We start from the raw sequence: 17,148 nt of genomic DNA, 5'->3' as shown, positions 1-17,148 counted from the left end.
TCCACGGGGCATGATCTGTCATCTAGCGATGCAGGTCTTGGCTGTTCGAACCCTGCCGCATAAGTCAACATCGTCATTTGGAGGATAGATCTCGCAGGCAAAGGTGCCCTGCACATGGTCTATGGTGTCGAGGCCCAGCCATCGAGGGAGTCCAACCTCCAGCATTGTGTCGAGATCAATGGAAGGGATATGCTAGAGCCTAGCAGTCCAATGGTCACTGGCAAAGCTGTCAAAAAAGGGACTGTTTTGGGGCGCCACGGGTGCCCCGCCGCAGGCTGGACTTTGAGACCTTGTCTTGGTTGTCGACCCTTAGACTCCCGTCTTAGTCCGTCTCGCTTCTCCCTTCGACCTCGGGCCAATGGCTGCGATGCAGTCACCGAGTCTCGGGATCCCGTCTTGCGCATCAGTGTCTGAAATGATTTTGACTAACGATGGGACTAGTGACAGGTTGTCTGTTGGATCCGACTCGTGCCGTCCGCCCTCCTGAGCATGTTCTGCTCGTTCATCCCTCCATAGCATGATGCTGCGGCCTGCTGGCGTACACAAAGCAAGCATATATGACTGTTCAGATCCCCCACCAGGCTGGCCCTGGTGTTTGTTGCTTCGTGAAATTTGTTTCGATGTACACGCTGTTCGTTTCGTGGTCACTTGTGTCTTTTCTTTAATGAGTCTTTCGTCACAGGCATAGTTGTGCTTGGTTGTGACTGCGGTATTCCGCTCTGGTGATCTCGACGCGTTCTCAAGACGCAAAAACAACAGGGATAGGAGAAAGAGACCATCGCAGCATGTCCAACATGAACCCCCTGCACGCGCATCCGCAGCAGATCCCGCCACGCCGGCCGGAACACCCATCCAGTAGCCGATCGCGGGGGACAAGTGTGCCAGGTCAAAGGACCAGAGTCGAAACGCAGTACCGCCCACCGCTGCCAGCCAATCGACCTACCATTCGATCAAGGTATACCTCGCCAGAAGATGCACCAAAGACTGCTGTGCCGCCAGTCCCGCTCCAGCGTTCGAGTGCCTCCTCGGGACGCGTCTACAGCTCGTCAACGAGACCTTTTGACCGAAGCCGGAGCCCGGTTATGACACTCCGCATATTGTCGCATAGCAGCGAAGGACATCGAGGCAAGAAAAGCCAGGAGGACCAAGAGAACCAGCTGGTCCATGACTCCTGGGAGTTTCCTGTTCCGCCTCGGGGTCTCGTACGATCTGGGAACGTCAAGCAGACCTCTCCCAAACGACGACGTCTGCCACTGAGAGACTCGATCCTCTTGAAGCGCAAAGACTCGTCTGACTCCTCAAAAGCTGGAGTAGAGACGTCAGCTAGTACGCCTCGCAAGGCACCGCCATCTTCGGAGCCACAGACGCCGTCTAGGCCTACGCACTCCATGAGCATGCCAGCCACCCCGTCAAGAGGGAGGATGCCGGACCAGCCTAGGTATGCGTACCTGTCGAGTTCACCACTGTGACTTTGGTCAGCTAATCTGGTGATTAGGCTTGGAGCCCGTCCCAAAGATCAACAACTGGGTGAAAGCCTCTCACAGAATCAACCTGCACGCCTGCCGCCAAGAGACTCCAACCTGGAAAGCTACCGCAAGGCTATCAAGGCGTCGAATGATGCTTTGCCAGATGGTGAGAAGCCGTTGGTGTCTCGCATTTGTTCCATGATCTTGGATGAGGAATTTGGCGCTGGCGCCGATAGGTCCTCGACCCCCCTCAAAGTTTGGGACACCGTGGTTAGATGTCTCGACGACATATCTCGCCTTGCAAAATCAGGAGGCCCCAACACTGGGGATGGGGGCCCCTCTGAGGCCCGTCTGGCTCTGGAATCGAAGTCACTCCAGGAGACGGTAGTGAGAGCGGGTGGTCAAATCAAGATTGCCGGGAGAGACGACCGCAACACGAACTCTTCCAAGCGAGACTCAGGGTCCAGCGGCGGGTCTTCAATTGTCGACTACTATTCCTCGAATTATCAAAGAGCAAGCAGTGGCCACGTTGAGACGCTTCCATGCCCCTATAGGCTGCGCAATCCGGCTCGATTCAACGTCAATGACAAGTGGCAATGCGCTAATGGGAAATGGAAAGACTTTGCAGACTTGCAGTATGTATAGTATCATGGAGTTAGTTGAAATGCGTGCTAATTTGTCCCAGGAAGCATATCTCAAAGGAACATAAGCGTTGTGGCGATTCTCACCTCTTTCAGTGCCCGAGATGCGAGGATGGGTTTTCGGAGCCCAACGCCTTCAAGCAACACTTGATGCTTCCAAGAGAGCACATGTGTGAACCAAAATCGGACGATGACGCTGGATGGATCGATCCTGAAGACGGTCTCAGCAGTGCTAAGGCCCAGAATCTTTCAGAACGGATAGGGAATGAGGCTCTTAACTCCTGGGATGAGCTCTGGAGGTGGCTGTTCCCTCTAGACAGAGTGGTGCCGAAGCCTGGTGAGTACTTCCATATCCAAGAATGCAAACATGTTCGCTTACAGACATTAGTTGTTCTGCCCGCCGTAGAGCTGCCACTGGTAGAACAAGAAGTCTTTGCTGCCGGCAACATGTCGAACCTGAAAGCTAGCCTGGAAGAACGTCTTCGGTTCCTCGCGTCGCAATCGGCCGACAGCGCCTCATTTTCTGCGCAGATACCCGTCATCACTGCGTCCCTATCACTTGACGTTGAAGCTCATCTCAGAAGCGTATTCATCTCATGCCGTAACCAGCCGCCTGTTCACACCGGGAAGTCATCAGGGCCACTAGATGCCGCGACTGGCCGAACGCGGAACCTGTCGTCTGCGTCCAACTCTAGCACAAGGAGTCTCCAACGGTTCCTCGGCCCTACCATTGCCGTGAACGATACCAAGCGTGCCGCATGGGACGGCCCCAGCCTTGAACGTCAACGTCAGCGCCAGAGAAGCAATAGTGATGAAGCGAGGCGCCAAAAACTGACGCGGGCCGCGACGCTTCCCGTCCCGACAATGCTGACGATACCGTTCCCGCGCATATCAGCCTTGACAGAGCACTCTGACGTGGGCCCCAGCCCAGTCTCGGAACACGACACCTCACCGAGAGCCCATTCGGACGCCGAATATTCCTCGGGCGTCGAGTCTACGCCGAGCAGCGCCGGCGGCCACCGGGAATCTAGCCACAGCAACACGACAGCAGACATCAGGTGCAGTAAGTGCAACATGAGAGAGAGTCTCCAACCGGGCAAGGACATCTTCTCAGACAAGCGCCACCTCAGCGGTTCCTCGGCAGCAGCGCGGGGGACACTGAAGTCGACGTGCAGGTTCTCCGATTCTGGGATCGGGATCCTCTGCAATAGCTGCCGTATGCTCGAGAAGCTAATTAATTCGTACTCACGGGCTTCATCGCAGGCGTCGGCCAAATCTGAGCGACTGAGTCTGCCCGTGGCTGGTGGTGGCGGTGGTGGTCCTACAGCCACCGCCAGGAGTACCGCCACGAGCGCAACCACCAACACGAGTTTGAACACGGCCCCGACGACGGCGCCGCCCTGTTCGCCGAATCCTTCGGTTTCGGTGGACGAGAGTGAAGAGGAGACGCTGTTTGACTTGATCCTCGACTCGGCGACGTATTTGGACCAGGACGGGCAGCGCAAGACGGAGTTGGTGTCGCCCATGTTTCCGCCGCCGCAGGTTGGATTTTCAGAGTATGATCGGTATGGAGGGCACGGAAATAATTGGTTTTGACTGCATGCTGTTTTGTTCTATTTCCTTGTGGGATGTTTCTTTTGTTATACCTCGGGTTGGGGGAGAAGAAATGAAGCGGTGTTTGGCGTTTGGGAGCCAGCGTTTCGCACTGCTTTCGGTTTCAGCCGATCGGAAGCAAAATTGTTTGATTATTGTTGTTATTTGATTACGGGATTTTGTTTAGGTGTTTGCTAGGTCATGTGGGATACCGAGGTCTATACTATCATGACACTGCAGATCATAACCACGGAAACCATGGATTTTTAGTCTTCCTACCCATTTTCCAACATCACAATTCCACTCGCCATTTGATATCCAAGCAACATTTCACCATGGATATCCCTCACCACATACCTCCAGCACAGCTTCCCAGACGGCTGTGTGAAACCTGGGGTTGGATACCCGCCGTGTCCGAGCAGAGGATCCGTCAGCCCATGTTCCTGGCCAAGAATGCAGGTGCTCGTCGATCTGCACGCGCGTCCCCGCAATTTTAGTTTAGTCGTGCGGATGAAGAAGTACCATGTAAGTCATCTCTCTCTTGGAGGGAGCTTCAACATGAGCCTCGAACATAGATGATGAGGGATTTTAAGAGAGGCATGTTCAGAAGACTTATTTAGTCAAGTTTAAACCCTCATAGAATCCTCCAATGCTGCTATAATAGTTCTACAGCAGTGGTAGAACTATTATAGCAGCATTGGAGGTTGTGAACTGAAGACTTGCTGTGGTACAACCCAGACACGCGAGACTAACCGCATCAGCCAATTCATCGGATCGGGACGCCAGTGACGTCGAGGAACAAGGGGCAACCCGCACTACCGCGGGGCAGACGTCATCCTTACAGCACAGCTTCAGAGGCAAATTGAGGCAACATTCCCTTGTACAGCACGCAAGCGCGGCAAGGTAGGTAGCTGTAGCTCGGAGCTTCCAGCTATCAGATGTTAGGAGTACCTACCGGTAGGTAGAGGGCCCAGGCACGCCGAATGGCAAGGGCAACTCGGAAACATGCCACCAAAGCTCGATCCGGAGCTTCCCCTCCTCCCTGATTACATGTGCCATTCAAATACTTTGTAACACCCCTTCCCCCTCTCTCTGTCATGCCTCCCTTTCTTTGGAAAGCTTTGTTCCTTACACCAATCTACGACAATTGAGCTCAATTCACAACCATCTAGAGCACAATGTCGGATCGAGGAGAGGGCTACAATGCCCGCCTAGGCGTCAATACGAATGAAATCCCCACGGCACAACACTTACCTGCGGCATCGGGTGCCGAACAAGACCGGTACGGCGGCTGGTTTGGTGGCAAAGCCGATAAAGCTACCGAGAAGATCGAGCATGCTGCAGACCGCCTGGGGGAGAACCTCCCCCGCGGCGCCGGCGCCGAACAAGAGCGCTTGGGAGGCTGGTTCGGCGGCAAGGCCGACAAGGCCACGGAGAAACTCGAGCATGCGGCGGACAGACTCAAGGAGAACCTCCCCCGTGGTGCGGGCGCCGAACAAGAGCGCTTGGGAGGCTGGTTCGGCGGCAAGGCCGACAAAGCCACGGAGAGACTCGAGCACGCTGCGGACAGGATCAAAGAGAACCTCCCCCGCGGCGTCGGCGCAGAGCAAGAGCGCTACGGAGGCTGGTTTGGTGGTGACAAGGGTGACCGGGCCGCCGAGAAGCTAAAACAGAACCTCCCGCGTGGTTCCGGGGCCGAGCAGGATCGCTATGAGGGCTGGTTCGGTGGCCACGAGCTGCCTTCTGTCGAGAAGCTTGGCGAGAAGCTGCCGCGTATGTCTGGTGCTGAACAGGATCGGTATGATCGCTGGTTCGGTGGTGATAAGGGACAACCTGCCGGCACCTGGGTTAAGGAGCATATGCCGAGAGCCTCGGGCGCCGAGCAGGATCGGTATGCTGCTCATTGGGAGGGTGTGGTTGATCAGGTCACGGACAAGATCAAGGAGAAGATGCCGAGCGGCGTTGGGGCCGAGCAGGAGCGTCTTGGGGGTTGGTTTGGCGGCGACAAGGTGCCTTCTGCCTCCCAGGTCAACGAGAAGCTCCCCAAGACGTCTGGTGCGGAGCAGGATCGTCTTGGTGGATGGTTCGGAGGTGACAAGTTGCCGTCTGCCTCGGACATCAAGGACAAAATTCCAAAGACATCTGGTGCTGAGCAAGATCGTTTCGGCGGCTGGTTCGGTGGCGACAAGCTGCCTTCCGGATCCAAGGTCAACGAACACCTCCCACATGCTTCTGGAGCCGAGCAAGATCGCTTTGGATCTCACTTTGGCGGCAAGGCCGGCCAAGCCGCGGAGGGAATCTCAAGAAGACTGCCGAGGGTCTCTGGCGCTGAGCAGGATAGCTACGGCTCGCACTTCAGCCTCCACCCGAGCAACCCCGTCAACGCTGCCACGACATCAACACTCGGCCTCGTACAAAACGCCCTCCTCCCTTCCTTCGGCCTCCACGCCGGCCTGAGCACCGTCGTCTACGCCGTCGCGCGGTACACCGACCGCGCCGAAGCAAAGGACTGGCTGTGGCCCTCGGGTCAAGTCGCCAACGCCTGGTGGACCGCCATCGGCGCGCGCGTAGTCCACGACGGCCTCTCCGTCCCCTCGGCATGGAATTCCCTCGGTTACACCCAGAAGCTCCTCCTCACTGGCGTCAGCGCCTGGGGTGCCCGTCTATTCTACCGCATCGCCACCCGTAGCGTGAAGCGCGGCAAGGACGACGACCGGTACGTCGCGTTGAAGAAGAAGGACCCCAAGTTCTGGGACAGGGCCTTCTTCAGCATGTTCTTGCCCGAGGCCGCGCTGCAGGCGCTCATTGCGTTGCCGTTTACGTTGCCATTCCGTGCGCCGTTGACGAGTGCGCGGTCGTCTGCTTTCACTGAGTTCCCCGAGACGTTCCATAGCTTGGCTGTCTTCCTCTTTACTGCTGGTCTTGCGCTTGAGACGATTGCGGACAGCCAGCTTGAGGAGCACTCTAGCAAGAGTAAGGAGATTAACCGCGAGGGCGTCTGGAGCATCGTCCGCCACCCCAAGTAAGTACTCCTCGAATCTAACCTGCTTCTTCATGGACGGAAGAGCTAAATGGTCACAGCTACCTCGGCGACGCCCTCGTCCACCTCTCCTTCCCCGTTCTCCTCTACAGCGCCGGCATGCTACACCCCCTCGCCGGCCTCGGCCCCGTCGTCAACTATATCGTCCTGCGCTACCTTGGCGGTGACAAGGTCACCGAGGCCAGCCAGGAGGAGCGCTATGCCAAGGAGAACCCGCTCAAGTTCCAGCAGCTCCAGGAGTACAAGCGTGACAAGAACAGCTTCTGGCCCAGCCTTGGAGAGTACGACAACAAGTGGGTGTGGGCTGTTGCTGCTACTGGTGTTGTTGGTGTCGCTGTTGAACGAGGCCTCCTTGCCTTCTTCAGAGGTTAGGTTTGTGAGAGGCAAGTGTAAGAAATAAATGTAGTGTATTACTATGCGAATGATCATTCATGGCATCTAAAATTGAGAAGATTATTCAAGGGCAAGAAAACTGCTGCATAGTACATGTCATCTAATTGATAGTGCCGCTCACGATAGCGCTTTCCCCCCGCCCCAATTGCATACATCGACGATCTTTATTGATAGCAAGCATTACATAACATTACTAGTAATATTACTTCATTATCATGTACTGATGCTTAACTAAGTAGGTAGGTACACAAAGCCAACTTTAAACATGCCTAGACTTCAGCAACTCTTAGTTGGCACCTGACCCTGATCTCAGCCCTACAACAAGTTCAAGTCAAGAACAATGCTCGGCGTGCCCTCGAAGCCCTGGGGCAGCGTGTACGTAAAGTTCCAGAACTCAAAGTCGCGAATAGGCGAGCTGGTACCCCCCATCGACCCGGCAAACGACAGCTCGTACGTCTCGTTGACGTTACCCGACACATTAACAGAGAGGCCCTGGACGTCGGCCCAGCTGGTAATGGTAGGCTTCTTGATAAAGGTGCCAACGACAAACGTAAAGATGGACTCGGCGGTGCCGTTGGGGTAGCTCAGGCTCAGCTTATTCGGCGCGACCTCGACGTCGAGCTCCATCTCGGTAGGGTACAAGGAAATGAACGCAATCTCGGCGCCCGTGGTCCACTGCACGACGGCCGGGTTGAAGGACTCCTGGTTGATGGAAGGGCCACCGATGACGTTCTCCTTGAAGGACTCGGCGCCGATGGTGAGGTTCTCCGAGAGCCAGGTGCTGATGTTGCGGGGGACGAGGTCGTAGGGCGGGTAGAAGGTCGAGGCGGAGAAGGTGCGGTCTTCGGTGCCGAAGGTGGTAAGGTTTGCGACGAGACCTTCGGGGAGGAGGCTTGTGTGGAAGTCGGCGAGGACGGCGAAGAGGGGGGCCCAGGCGTAGTCGGCGGCGTGGGACATGACTTGAGGCTATTCAGAGTTAGTTTGCTTCTATTTCTTTGACTCTCACAGGATGAGAAGACTTACGGCAGAGATGAGAGAAGAGTTCTCCTTTCCAATCAAGGTCCAGAACCACAACGCCATTAAACTGACGTAGCGGTTCATGTCATACCCGTAGGCGCGGTCCCAAGGGCCGGCCATGTTCTTCATACCCGGGTGCCACAGCTGCGCGACGGCCTTCCACGTGTCGGCGAGCATCTGTGGGCCCTTTTGCGTCATGACGGAGTCCTCGGGGAGGTACTTTGACCAGAGGATCAGCCCAAAGAGGGAGACGCCCGTGTAGGTGCCCGAGTTGAACTCGGAAAGGGTGTTGGCGCGGTCAAAGAGGTCGATGATCTCCTGGGCGTACGACTCGCCCGAAGCTGTCATGTTGGCATCGTTGAGGCGGCGGCCGGTGTAGCCTGAGACGAGTGCGCGCATGATGGCCTTGAGTGTTGTTAGTATCTGCACTGCAGCAGTTATGTAAGCGAGTAAGGAACTTACGGGATTGCTGTAGGCTGGGTACAGGTTGTCATCGTCGACGCCGCCGACGCGGTACTCGTCTCCCTTTGTGGTGTTGTGCAGCGACTCGAGGATGAGATCCTGGGTGTCGTTGCTCAGCAGGTGGGGGAACTCCTCCAACGCCATGACGAGCGTCGTGCCGACGAAGCCTCTCCAGTTGGGGTCCCATGAGTTGTAGATGCTGTCCTCGTAGTAGGGCGATCCCACGTACGGTTCTCCGTCGTACATTTGGTAGTCTCCGTACCTTTGTGTCGTAGTAGAGTCAGTATCGTGCATCCATGTCAGCCGAGGTCGAAAGTAGCTCTCACCATTGCTCCGAGACATTCTTGAACTGCGCGCCAATGGTGTTCTTGATAATCTTCTCTGCCTCGGCGGCATCGTCGCCATCGTTGCGCGCAAGCAGACCCAGGGCGTACCATACGGAGCTGCGCGTCTCGTGTCGAAGTGCGGACGCGGATCCAATGTCGTATAGGTACCCCGCGGAACGGTCGTAGTACTGGTCCATCCACGCCATGGACTCAGTCAAGAGGCCCTGGGCGTTGGTGGAGAGATTGGCGACGTACGGCGACACCGCCATTGTTGAGCTGGCAAGGGCCAGGATGCCCACTGCCTTGAAGGTGACGGCCATTGTGAAGGGAGGAGATGAGGGACCAATTGACGAATAACAGAGTCCGAGGGAGGGGATGGGAAGCTCAAAAGAGACCTAAGGTAGGGGACTCAATTGCGATCCCGAGGCGGTGGTCTGGAGCTACCTTAATATACACCAACATGTCGAATCTCGCTCTCTCTCTCCGCGGCCAAGACCGCGGCCAAGAGTTGCCCATATCGCGCTGGGCCCCGGGAGATCGTCGTCATTGCACTGATAGAAGCCGCGTGACCGGAGACGAACGGCAGAGATGTCATGTTCAAGCAAAAACCCCTCCACCGGGGTGCGCAATCAAGCAATCATGCAGGGCAAGCTACTTTAGCGGCAGTGGCTGGGGGGCTCCTCTCTCGACTTCGGGTCGGTGATGTTGGCCAGGTTAGGTAAGAATGCGGAGGTGATAACGAGGGTGGGAAGACATGGGAACCTTTGACAACCCTTTGTCCTAGCTTTGGAAAGGCGGGATGAGAGTCTAGAGACTAGAGAACATGAAAACAGTTCGCATTCGTAGACCTTGGCTCAGTGGGACGTTGCAATTCCCAAAGGCGGGAGAGAGAGAACCCCCTGTAGCCGAGGAGAGGCAGGATGAAGAAGCATTTCGGGGCATCCCCGAGCGAAAGAACAGGTGATGGCCCGGAAGGACAGTGGTATCACTAGGTTACGGGTATGAACCGGGGTCGTGGAAGAAGAAAGCCGGGGGAGATGCGAGATGCCCGGTTGGCTCTAACAAGGATCGTCCCTGGCCGATGACTCGGTGCCCCCTGGCTCGTCATTTCTCAGCACTTTTCGCAGTCCAGAAGGGCAGAAAAGAATTCAGATGGTGTGGTACGGTTTAAGGTCCGATGAACGGGGGCTTGGTCTCTTTGGAGAAGTTGGAGGACCCGGTCCGATGTTTACCGGGTGATAATCACATCCATCAACCGCGGCTCTCATGCCGTATCTTTTCCCCTTTACACTAATCAACTCCTACAGATACTAGCAGTATGATTTTATCTGCCCCATAGCTCCAGGATGGACCCGTCGTATCGGATCGCGGCAAAGCACGGCTTGTTTCCGGGGGACACACAAAAAACTGTAAACACAATCGTTGTCAATTCTCGATTGATGGGGTAAAATCAACTGATGGGTCTCTGAAGGACCCCGTTCACACTATCAATTGTGGACCAACGGCATTCTGGGGGCGAAAACACCGTAAGGGTCCTACAGTTCTGGCATGGATATATGTTTACAATACCGCCCGCGCGTGACAATGGCACGCGAGACACGACTCGCTGCGGTGTTCAGTCGAATATTGACAAGAGCTGACATTGAATTGTGAACGGACATCACTTGGGCAGTGTGCAAGACAGACATCATGACAGACGTCAAAACACCTACCGACATCTCGTCGAGTCCGAGGCGGAGCGTCGATGCTGCGCCGGAGAAGAACCTCGACGCAGATGAGATTCGTCTGGCGCAGATGGGCAAGTCTTCCCAATTTGCAGTCTCTGGAACCAACTTCTAATGCTTGCACCAGGCCACACCCAAGAGCTCAAGCGCCACTTCAGCACCCTCAGTCTCATCGGCCTCGCCTCAACGACGACAATCTCGTGGACGGGCCTGGGCCTGGGTCTCATCACCGAGATCAACGCCGGTGGGCCCGGCGCCGTCATCTACGGCTTCATCCTCGTCACCCTGCTGCAGTGTTTCCTTGGCGCGTCGCTGGCCGAGTTCGTCTCATCGTATCCCACCGAGGGCGGCATGTACCACTGGATCGCCGCCGTTGCGCCGAGGAGGTTGACGGGTGTCTTGAGTTTCTTCACTGGCTGGTTCAGCGTGCTTGGCTGTAAGTTCTCTTGAAATGCAATCACGTGTTGAGGAGGGGAGACTGACTTGCGTCCTATTCAGGGATCTTCACAACTGCGTCGACGAACTTGATCTATGCGCAAGTTCTCATGGCCTTGATCGCGCTCTATCACGGAGACCTCGAGATCCAAGCGTGGCAGACGTTCATCGTGTACCAGGGGCTGAACCTCATTACCGCCGGAATCGTCATGTTCGGCAACAAGATCATCCCGGGACTGAACAAGTTTTCGCTCTTTTACCTGCAAATCGGCTGGTTCGTGGTCATGGTCACCGTTGCAGCGTGCGCCCCGACGCACCGCAACACCGAGTTCGTGTTCCGTACGTGGATCAACAACACCGGCTGGGAGAACCAGGTCGTGTGCTTCATCACCGGACTGGTCAACCCTCTCTACAGTCTCGGTGGACTCGATGGAGTCACCCACATCACGGAGGAGATGCCGAACGTGAGTCTCTCCTTGTTCCCCTATCTCTCGACTCACCGAGCGTGTACTGACCACTTGCTCAGCCGTCTCGCAACGCACCCTTGGCTATCGCCATCACGCTTTGCATTGCCTTTGTCACGGGTATCACCTACCTGATCACCCTCATGTTCTCTGTCCAGGACTTTGACGCCCTGTCCACCACCAACACTGGGCTTCCGCTGGCTGAGCTGTTCCGTCAGGTCACGCAGGGTGCTGGGGGAGCCTTTGGTCTCACATTCATCCTGTTCGTTGCCCTGGGCCCCTGCGTGGTCAGCTCCCAGTTGAGCACTGGCCGTGTCTTCTGGGCTTTCTCCCGTGATGGCGCCATGCCCTTCTCCCGAATGTAAGTCGATCCTTACTCTATAACTGCATCGCAAGATCCATCGATTCTGACATATTCCCGATAGCTGGTCAAAGGTCCACTCCAAGTGGCAGATTCCCATGAACTCCCAACTCGCCGTCACCGCAGCTGTCGCAATTTTGGGCTGTCTCTACCTGGGCTCGTCTACTGCATTCAACTCTCTTCTCGGCTCTGCCGTCACTATCAACAACATCTCCTACATGTTCCCTATCGTCACGAACCTCTTGACGCGCCGGAAGAACATGCACCGCGGCGTGTTCCACATGGGGCCGACGTGGGGTCCCATCGTCAACGGCGTTACCGTCTGCTGGCTGACCTTTGCCATTGTCTTCTTCTCTTTCCCGTATGTGATGCCTGTTGAGCCCGCCAACATGAACTACACCTGTGTTGTTGTTGGTGGACTTACCGTTCTGGTCGGCGCATGGTGGTTCAAGGCTGGCTCGAAGTACAGCGAGAAGATGCTTCAAGCAAAGGAGGAGTAATTAGACCCAAGTCATGGGAATAGAATCTTCTGCACCTTAGAGATGATGGAGAGGTTTCTCGCTTCTGTTGAACTCTCGCACCAGGCCCTCAATTTTTTGATGGGATCTGGTAGAAAAAAAGGGGCACATAGTGTAAACTACGTAAACTGAATACAGAGCCGGATTTGACAAGTTCGTCCCTGCGGGTTTAACTTCGATGCACGTAACCATCCCATCAACCTTACGGTCCCACAGAACCAAATGTTAGGAACTACTGCACTATGCTTGCTTTGCATGGATGGAGCAAGTAATTTAGTGTTCAAAGTTGATGCCACCCAGCTACCGGATACGTGGGTTGAGCCACGTGGGGTTGACGGGGCCAGAGGACCCCCCTTTCGCCATGGGCCACCGGCCAAGTCGGAGAGCGAACACCGGTGGAAGGCAGGAATCCGGCGATAGCGACGGGGGGGATTGCCGATGTAATTTGTGAAGCTTTGGTTGTTCACTAGAGGTGTACTCGAGTTCACTGCATGTGGTGGTAGAGCTGGCTCGGGGCGGGCTATCATCTGACCTTTTGAAGATTCTTATACTCCCATTCACCATTACAATTTCACATTCACTACCTAAGCAATATCAACTTAGAGACATATCAAAATCCTTGGGGACTCATACACTCTAAGAAATTTCTTCCTATCATCAATCAAGTTGGTCAAGACGACATCAGACACGATGAGGCTCATCATCAGACCTGATAGTGTATCAGCATCTGCCCATGTTGCACACTACATCCTCGGTACGAGCGCACCCTGATTCGGGGCTATGTCGAGGAGCTCCATTCGGATTCTGACCCCTTCTAGACCGTATCAGAACCTTCGAGCCAACACCAGAGAAGCCATTCGTTCTCGGATTGCCCACGGGTAGCAGTCCGATCCAGATCTACGAGATTCTAGTTGCAGAGCACAAAGCCGGCCGCATTTCATTTGAAAATGTCATAACCTTCAACATGGTAAGTCTTCTGACTTGGAAAAGCCCCTGAATGTTGGGATTTGTCATCTTACCAACTTCCAAAAAGGACGAGTACGTCGGCCTGCCACAAACGCATCCCGAGTCATACCACAGCTTCATGTTCCGCCACTTCTTCTCACACGTCGACATCAAGCCCGACAATGTCCACATTCTTGACGGCAACGCGCCTGACTTGGATGCCGAGTGCGCCTCCTACGAGGAAAATATCAGAGCTGCTGGCGGCATTGACCTCTTCCTCGGGGGCGTCGGCCCGGATGGCCACATCGCTTTCAATGAGCCTGGATCAAGTCTGGCGTCTCGCACGAGAGTGAAGACGTTGGCTATGGATACGATACGCGCAAATGCCCGCTTCTTCGGTGGCGACTTGAACAAGGTCCCGCAGATGGCTTTGACTGTTGGCGTACAGACAGTGATGGAGGTGCGTGTTTCTCTTTTCCACCCGAGCCACTTCCCCAGGGATCGACAAGGTACTCGCAGCTGCAAAGAATGATTTTGCTGATAATTATGGACAGGCAAGAGAAGTAGTCATTATCGTGAACGGAGCCAGCAAGTCGATCGCTCTCCAAAAGGCCATTGAGGGTGGCGTGAATCACATGTGGACGCTGTCATGTTTGCAACTACACCCCTACTCAATGATCGTCGCAGACGAGGACGCAACATTGGAGTTGCAGGTCAAGACAGTAAAGGTATGAATCTCAAAGCGTCAGTGAGGTTCTGATCGATGATTCGCTAACTTGTACGCATCTCCAGTATTTCAAGAGCATTGAGAAGGTTGGACTCGGAAAAGGTTTCGAGCAGAAGCTGCCCTTGAGGTTGAGGACCACGTCGCTTGCCAGCCCTCCTCAGACGCCCCAGACACCGTCTAATGCAAAGACGACGTTTGACGAGGATCACTTGGTGGAGTTGACGCCAGATAGTATGTCGTCTCGCATCGCTTCATGGCCTGTCATCTGATTGACGTTGACATTTCGCGTGGGGTCATGGCTTGGGAGTGAATGGGTACTTGTCATTTGTAGACCCATTGTTGAAAGTGCAGATAATACCAGAATTAATCAGTCAATGAAGTAACAATTCCATTCAAACTTCACGAGGGCGCAAGTGAGCCACTCTGGGAAGACTAAATGAGTGGATGATTTTGAAGACTATCCTCCCTGATTCTCATACGACCAAAGCTCATAGCCTGCTTGTAGACTCGACTGGTCGAAGATGTACCACGAGTTATCCATATTGCGAATCTCTTGCTCAAACACCTCGGCATCTCCTGAAGCGGGGGTATGTAGACCCTGAAGCTTCTGTTCAAGCCGCGTAGCCAGAATACCTCGCAAGCTGGGCTTCGGCTCGTGCATCTCCTTCAGTTTCTGGAGATGAACTCCCACGTTCTCAAGATCTAGGGTAAATCTGATTAGCCGTGAACTCTTTCCATCGGCAAAGAAAGGCATAAACTCACCGTCTGGCTCCCCTACTCCGCCATCTACCCCTTGCAGTACGATGAGAGCGGCCCAGGTGATCATGACGAGATCCCAGTTAGACCATATTGAAGCATCGAGGATTTGGAGCTTGACTGCCGCCCTCGCTGAGACCAACAATTCGTGCTGCTCTTTCGGTGTCGTATTCGAAAAGAGGTTGCAGCCGCGGGCAGGATGGTAGATGGACAACACGAGCAGCCGGTGCAGGATGTACTGCCGGAACACGAGTTTCTTCTCGTGCTCCGACTCAAAGTCCTTATCGCTGAACTCGACAAGCCAGTCATCCAGCTGCCGTGCCCAGTCGCGGATGACTGCGCCGTCGACACCGCTGAACTGGACGGAAGAGATCTGTGACACGCTGGGCTCGCTTTCGAAACAGGACCATATCGTTGGCAGACCTCTGCCTGTGAAGTGGGTCAGGCCTGTGTGCATCATTCTCGAGAGCCGGTAAAGTTGGTCCTGTATTGGGATCTTGAGTCGGGGAAGGGGTGCTTCGATGGGTATGACAGGGCAGGAAAGGTATATTGAGGCATGCTCGAGGTCGACGATCTACACTAGGTTAGAAAGGTGCAAGCCCCCACTACATCGTCATTGTCATCTTACCTGAAGACCCGAGAACAGGCGCTGCCACTCGCGGGACCGCTCATCAGTGTTGGAGGGACAATGCTCCAAGATGAGACGATATGCGAGAGAAATCCAGACCCCTGTCTCTTTAACGACCGCTTCCCTTAGCAGGCCGGCGAGTATAATTCCCAAAACCGTTTGAAAAGCCCATTCCTCAGCCGAGGCTGGGTCATCCGGGGCTTGGCCGACTTCGCTCTGTGGTATGCATAGCTGCGAGATGGCACTGCACAAGACGCTGAAGTAGTCTGGTGCCAACACGGCGACCTCGGGCAGGCCTCGTATACTTGAGCAATAGAGCATCGAGGCCAGCATGAGTGGCCTCGGTGAAGAAAAAGTCTGCTTGGTTGGGAGAAAGTGAAGCCCTGGCATGGTTTCATGGAAGCTGAGAGGGTGTCAGATGTGTTGAAGCAACTACGGGGGAGGGCCATGGTGTTGGAAGATTGGAGGGCACATACGATAACCACAGCCTCTTGATCAAGGATTTCTCCCAAATATTTGAGCTCGCATTTGGCGAACACGTCCTTCGTAAGACAGACACCGCGCTCCAAAGGGCGCCGAGAGATGTTTCTCCGGGTGTCTCGTGCTCGAACGTTGGTACATCTGGGGAGGCGGGCGAGTCCGGTTCTTCCAAGTTGGTGAGAACTGGTAGACCCAAGTGGTCTTCAAGTCGCTTCAGCCGAAGAAAGACAGACTTGTTTAAGGCGGGAACATGCTCATTTGCTTGGATCAATGAAGCCAGCGAGAGACTTTCACGATGAGACGAGGACTGGTTCATTCGTCAGACACGTCTGGGGACAACGGGACGGTGGGATGACTGCCTACATTGGCTCTGGGCACGAACACGCACGGCACTCCTGCGCGGAGGCATCTTCGACATGTGGCCCCATTCTCAATTCTACATTTCATCTGTCCTCACGAAAGGCCGGTTAGACTATTGGTCTTCTCCGAAAGGCCAGCTCAAGGCCGACATACCTTTTGCCTTCTGCAGTTGACTTGAATAGGACACGTCCGTCAGCCTCCACGGTTGCATGCAATGAGACGGAGTCCACCATGTGCTTACCGCATGCCTTCCGGGCCTTGCTCGGGCCCGACTCATCCGGCCCATCGGCCGACGCCTTGTCCCTCACCTGGTGAGCAGACATTATGAAAGCGATTGTTTGTGCACTGATACTTTGAGCGTTGTTCGAGTCCCACTCTATCAATTGCGACAAATACCGGTGTCCACGGCCTTGTTCTCGGCCAGGTTTCGATTTACTGTTGCTTTCTTCGGCGGGTACCCGGTGAAACAGGTGGGATCGGGGCAGAGTTAAGATTCACCGGTCGCACCGGGGAACCGGTCTTTTTGAAGATTTGGGCGACGAGAGGTAACGCGGGGTCAAGGACCCGGTCCTCGATAGGCCGGGGGGTTGTTATTGGAGGGATTTCTGGCTAATTTCAACCGGTCCACCGAGCCAACCCGGTCCGTAATCACCGGGCATGCGATGGTTGTAGTAGACGGCACCAACTGTGAGTGTCAAGTTCTTAGTTCTTACAGTACAGTCCGATGAGATGACCTTCCTTTTCTTTCCGAACAGATGTTTCCTAGCTGCAGGAGTTGGTTCAAGTTCCGGTGCCAAAATCATCCTTTTGCC

The 17,148-nt window shown here is 54.9% G+C and overlaps 6 protein-coding genes across 6 annotated transcripts; 4 read left to right on the top strand and 2 right to left on the bottom strand.

Annotated features, from left to right (window-relative positions):
- Positions 1-785: 785 nt before the first annotated feature.
- On the top strand, positions 786-3,703 carry BDP81DRAFT_393502 (uncharacterized protein; the record flags this gene model as incomplete). The annotated part of the gene is made up of 4 exons (XM_060587833.1): positions 786-1,438; positions 1,496-2,101; positions 2,152-2,444; positions 2,496-3,703. 4 exons carry the CDS (start codon positions 786-788, stop codon positions 3,701-3,703), a joined length of 2,760 nt encoding a protein of 919 aa, XP_060446425.1.
- Positions 3,704-4,878: 1,175 nt separating this feature from the next.
- Positions 4,879-7,112, top strand: BDP81DRAFT_393501 (uncharacterized protein; the record flags this gene model as incomplete). Its single annotated transcript, XM_060587832.1, has 2 exons — positions 4,879-6,722; positions 6,782-7,112. 2 exons carry the CDS (start codon positions 4,879-4,881, stop codon positions 7,110-7,112), a joined length of 2,175 nt encoding a protein of 724 aa, XP_060446424.1.
- A 336-nt stretch (positions 7,113-7,448) lies between these two features.
- BDP81DRAFT_317554 (uncharacterized protein) lies at positions 7,449-9,258 on the bottom strand (the record flags this gene model as incomplete). The annotated part of the gene is made up of 4 exons (XM_060584269.1): positions 7,449-8,099; positions 8,157-8,555; positions 8,613-8,874; positions 8,939-9,258. 4 exons carry the CDS (start codon positions 9,256-9,258, stop codon positions 7,449-7,451), a joined length of 1,632 nt encoding a protein of 543 aa, XP_060446423.1.
- A 1,086-nt stretch (positions 9,259-10,344) lies between these two features.
- Positions 10,345-12,646, top strand: BDP81DRAFT_425980 (amino acid permease). Its single transcript, XM_060590256.1, has 6 exons — positions 10,345-10,464; positions 10,611-10,736; positions 10,790-11,098; positions 11,161-11,561; positions 11,624-11,922; positions 11,987-12,646. The coding sequence occupies exons 2-6, from the start codon at positions 10,628-10,630 to the stop codon at positions 12,420-12,422; spliced, it is 1,554 nt and encodes a 517-aa protein (XP_060446422.1). The 5' UTR covers positions 10,345-10,464; positions 10,611-10,627; the 3' UTR covers positions 12,423-12,646.
- Positions 12,647-13,130: 484 nt separating this feature from the next.
- Positions 13,131-14,381, top strand: BDP81DRAFT_393498 (glucosamine-6-phosphate deaminase; the record flags this gene model as incomplete). Its single annotated transcript, XM_060587831.1, has 5 exons — positions 13,131-13,194; positions 13,259-13,407; positions 13,474-13,845; positions 13,940-14,113; positions 14,178-14,381. 5 exons carry the CDS (start codon positions 13,131-13,133, stop codon positions 14,379-14,381), a joined length of 963 nt encoding a protein of 320 aa, XP_060446421.1.
- A 35-nt stretch (positions 14,382-14,416) lies between these two features.
- Positions 14,417-16,800, bottom strand: BDP81DRAFT_425976 (uncharacterized protein). The gene is made up of 7 exons (XM_060590255.1): positions 16,578-16,800; positions 16,490-16,509; positions 16,340-16,423; positions 15,973-16,283; positions 15,497-15,899; positions 14,875-15,442; positions 14,417-14,814 (listed from the first exon to the last, which is right to left on the bottom strand). Exons 1-7 carry the CDS (start codon positions 16,657-16,659, stop codon positions 14,570-14,572), a joined length of 1,713 nt encoding a protein of 570 aa, XP_060446420.1. The 5' UTR covers positions 16,660-16,800; the 3' UTR covers positions 14,417-14,569.
- Between the last annotated feature and the right edge of the window lie 348 nt (positions 16,801-17,148).

This window comes from Colletotrichum phormii, assembly GCF_030913505.1.
Source record: "Colletotrichum phormii strain CBS 102054 chromosome Unknown BDP81scaffold_8, whole genome shotgun sequence".
Lineage (NCBI taxonomy): Eukaryota > Fungi > Ascomycota > Sordariomycetes > Glomerellales > Glomerellaceae > Colletotrichum > Colletotrichum phormii.
This window is presented reverse-complemented; position numbering and strand designations above follow the sequence as displayed.

Excerpts from the sequence above, each read along its gene's own strand:
- BDP81DRAFT_425976 (XM_060590255.1), bottom strand. The coding sequence starts at position 16,659 with ATGTCTGCTCACCAGGTGAGGGACAAGGCGTCGGCCGATGGGCCGGAT. Across the intron at positions 16,510-16,577 it reads CAAGGCCCGGAAGGCATGCG|TCAACTGCAGAAGGCAAAAG; the intron begins GTAAGCACATGG and ends GTCCTATTCAAG. Across the intron at positions 15,443-15,496 it reads GCCTGTTCTCGGGTCTTCAG|ATCGTCGACCTCGAGCATGC; the intron begins GTAAGATGACAA and ends AACCTAGTGTAG.
- BDP81DRAFT_425980 (XM_060590256.1), top strand. The coding sequence starts at position 10,628 with ATGACAGACGTCAAAACACCTACCGACATCTCGTCGAGTCCGAGGCGG. Across the intron at positions 10,737-10,789 it reads GATTCGTCTGGCGCAGATGG|GCCACACCCAAGAGCTCAAG; the intron begins GCAAGTCTTCCC and ends TGCTTGCACCAG. Across the intron at positions 11,923-11,986 it reads GCCATGCCCTTCTCCCGAAT|CTGGTCAAAGGTCCACTCCA; the intron begins GTAAGTCGATCC and ends TATTCCCGATAG.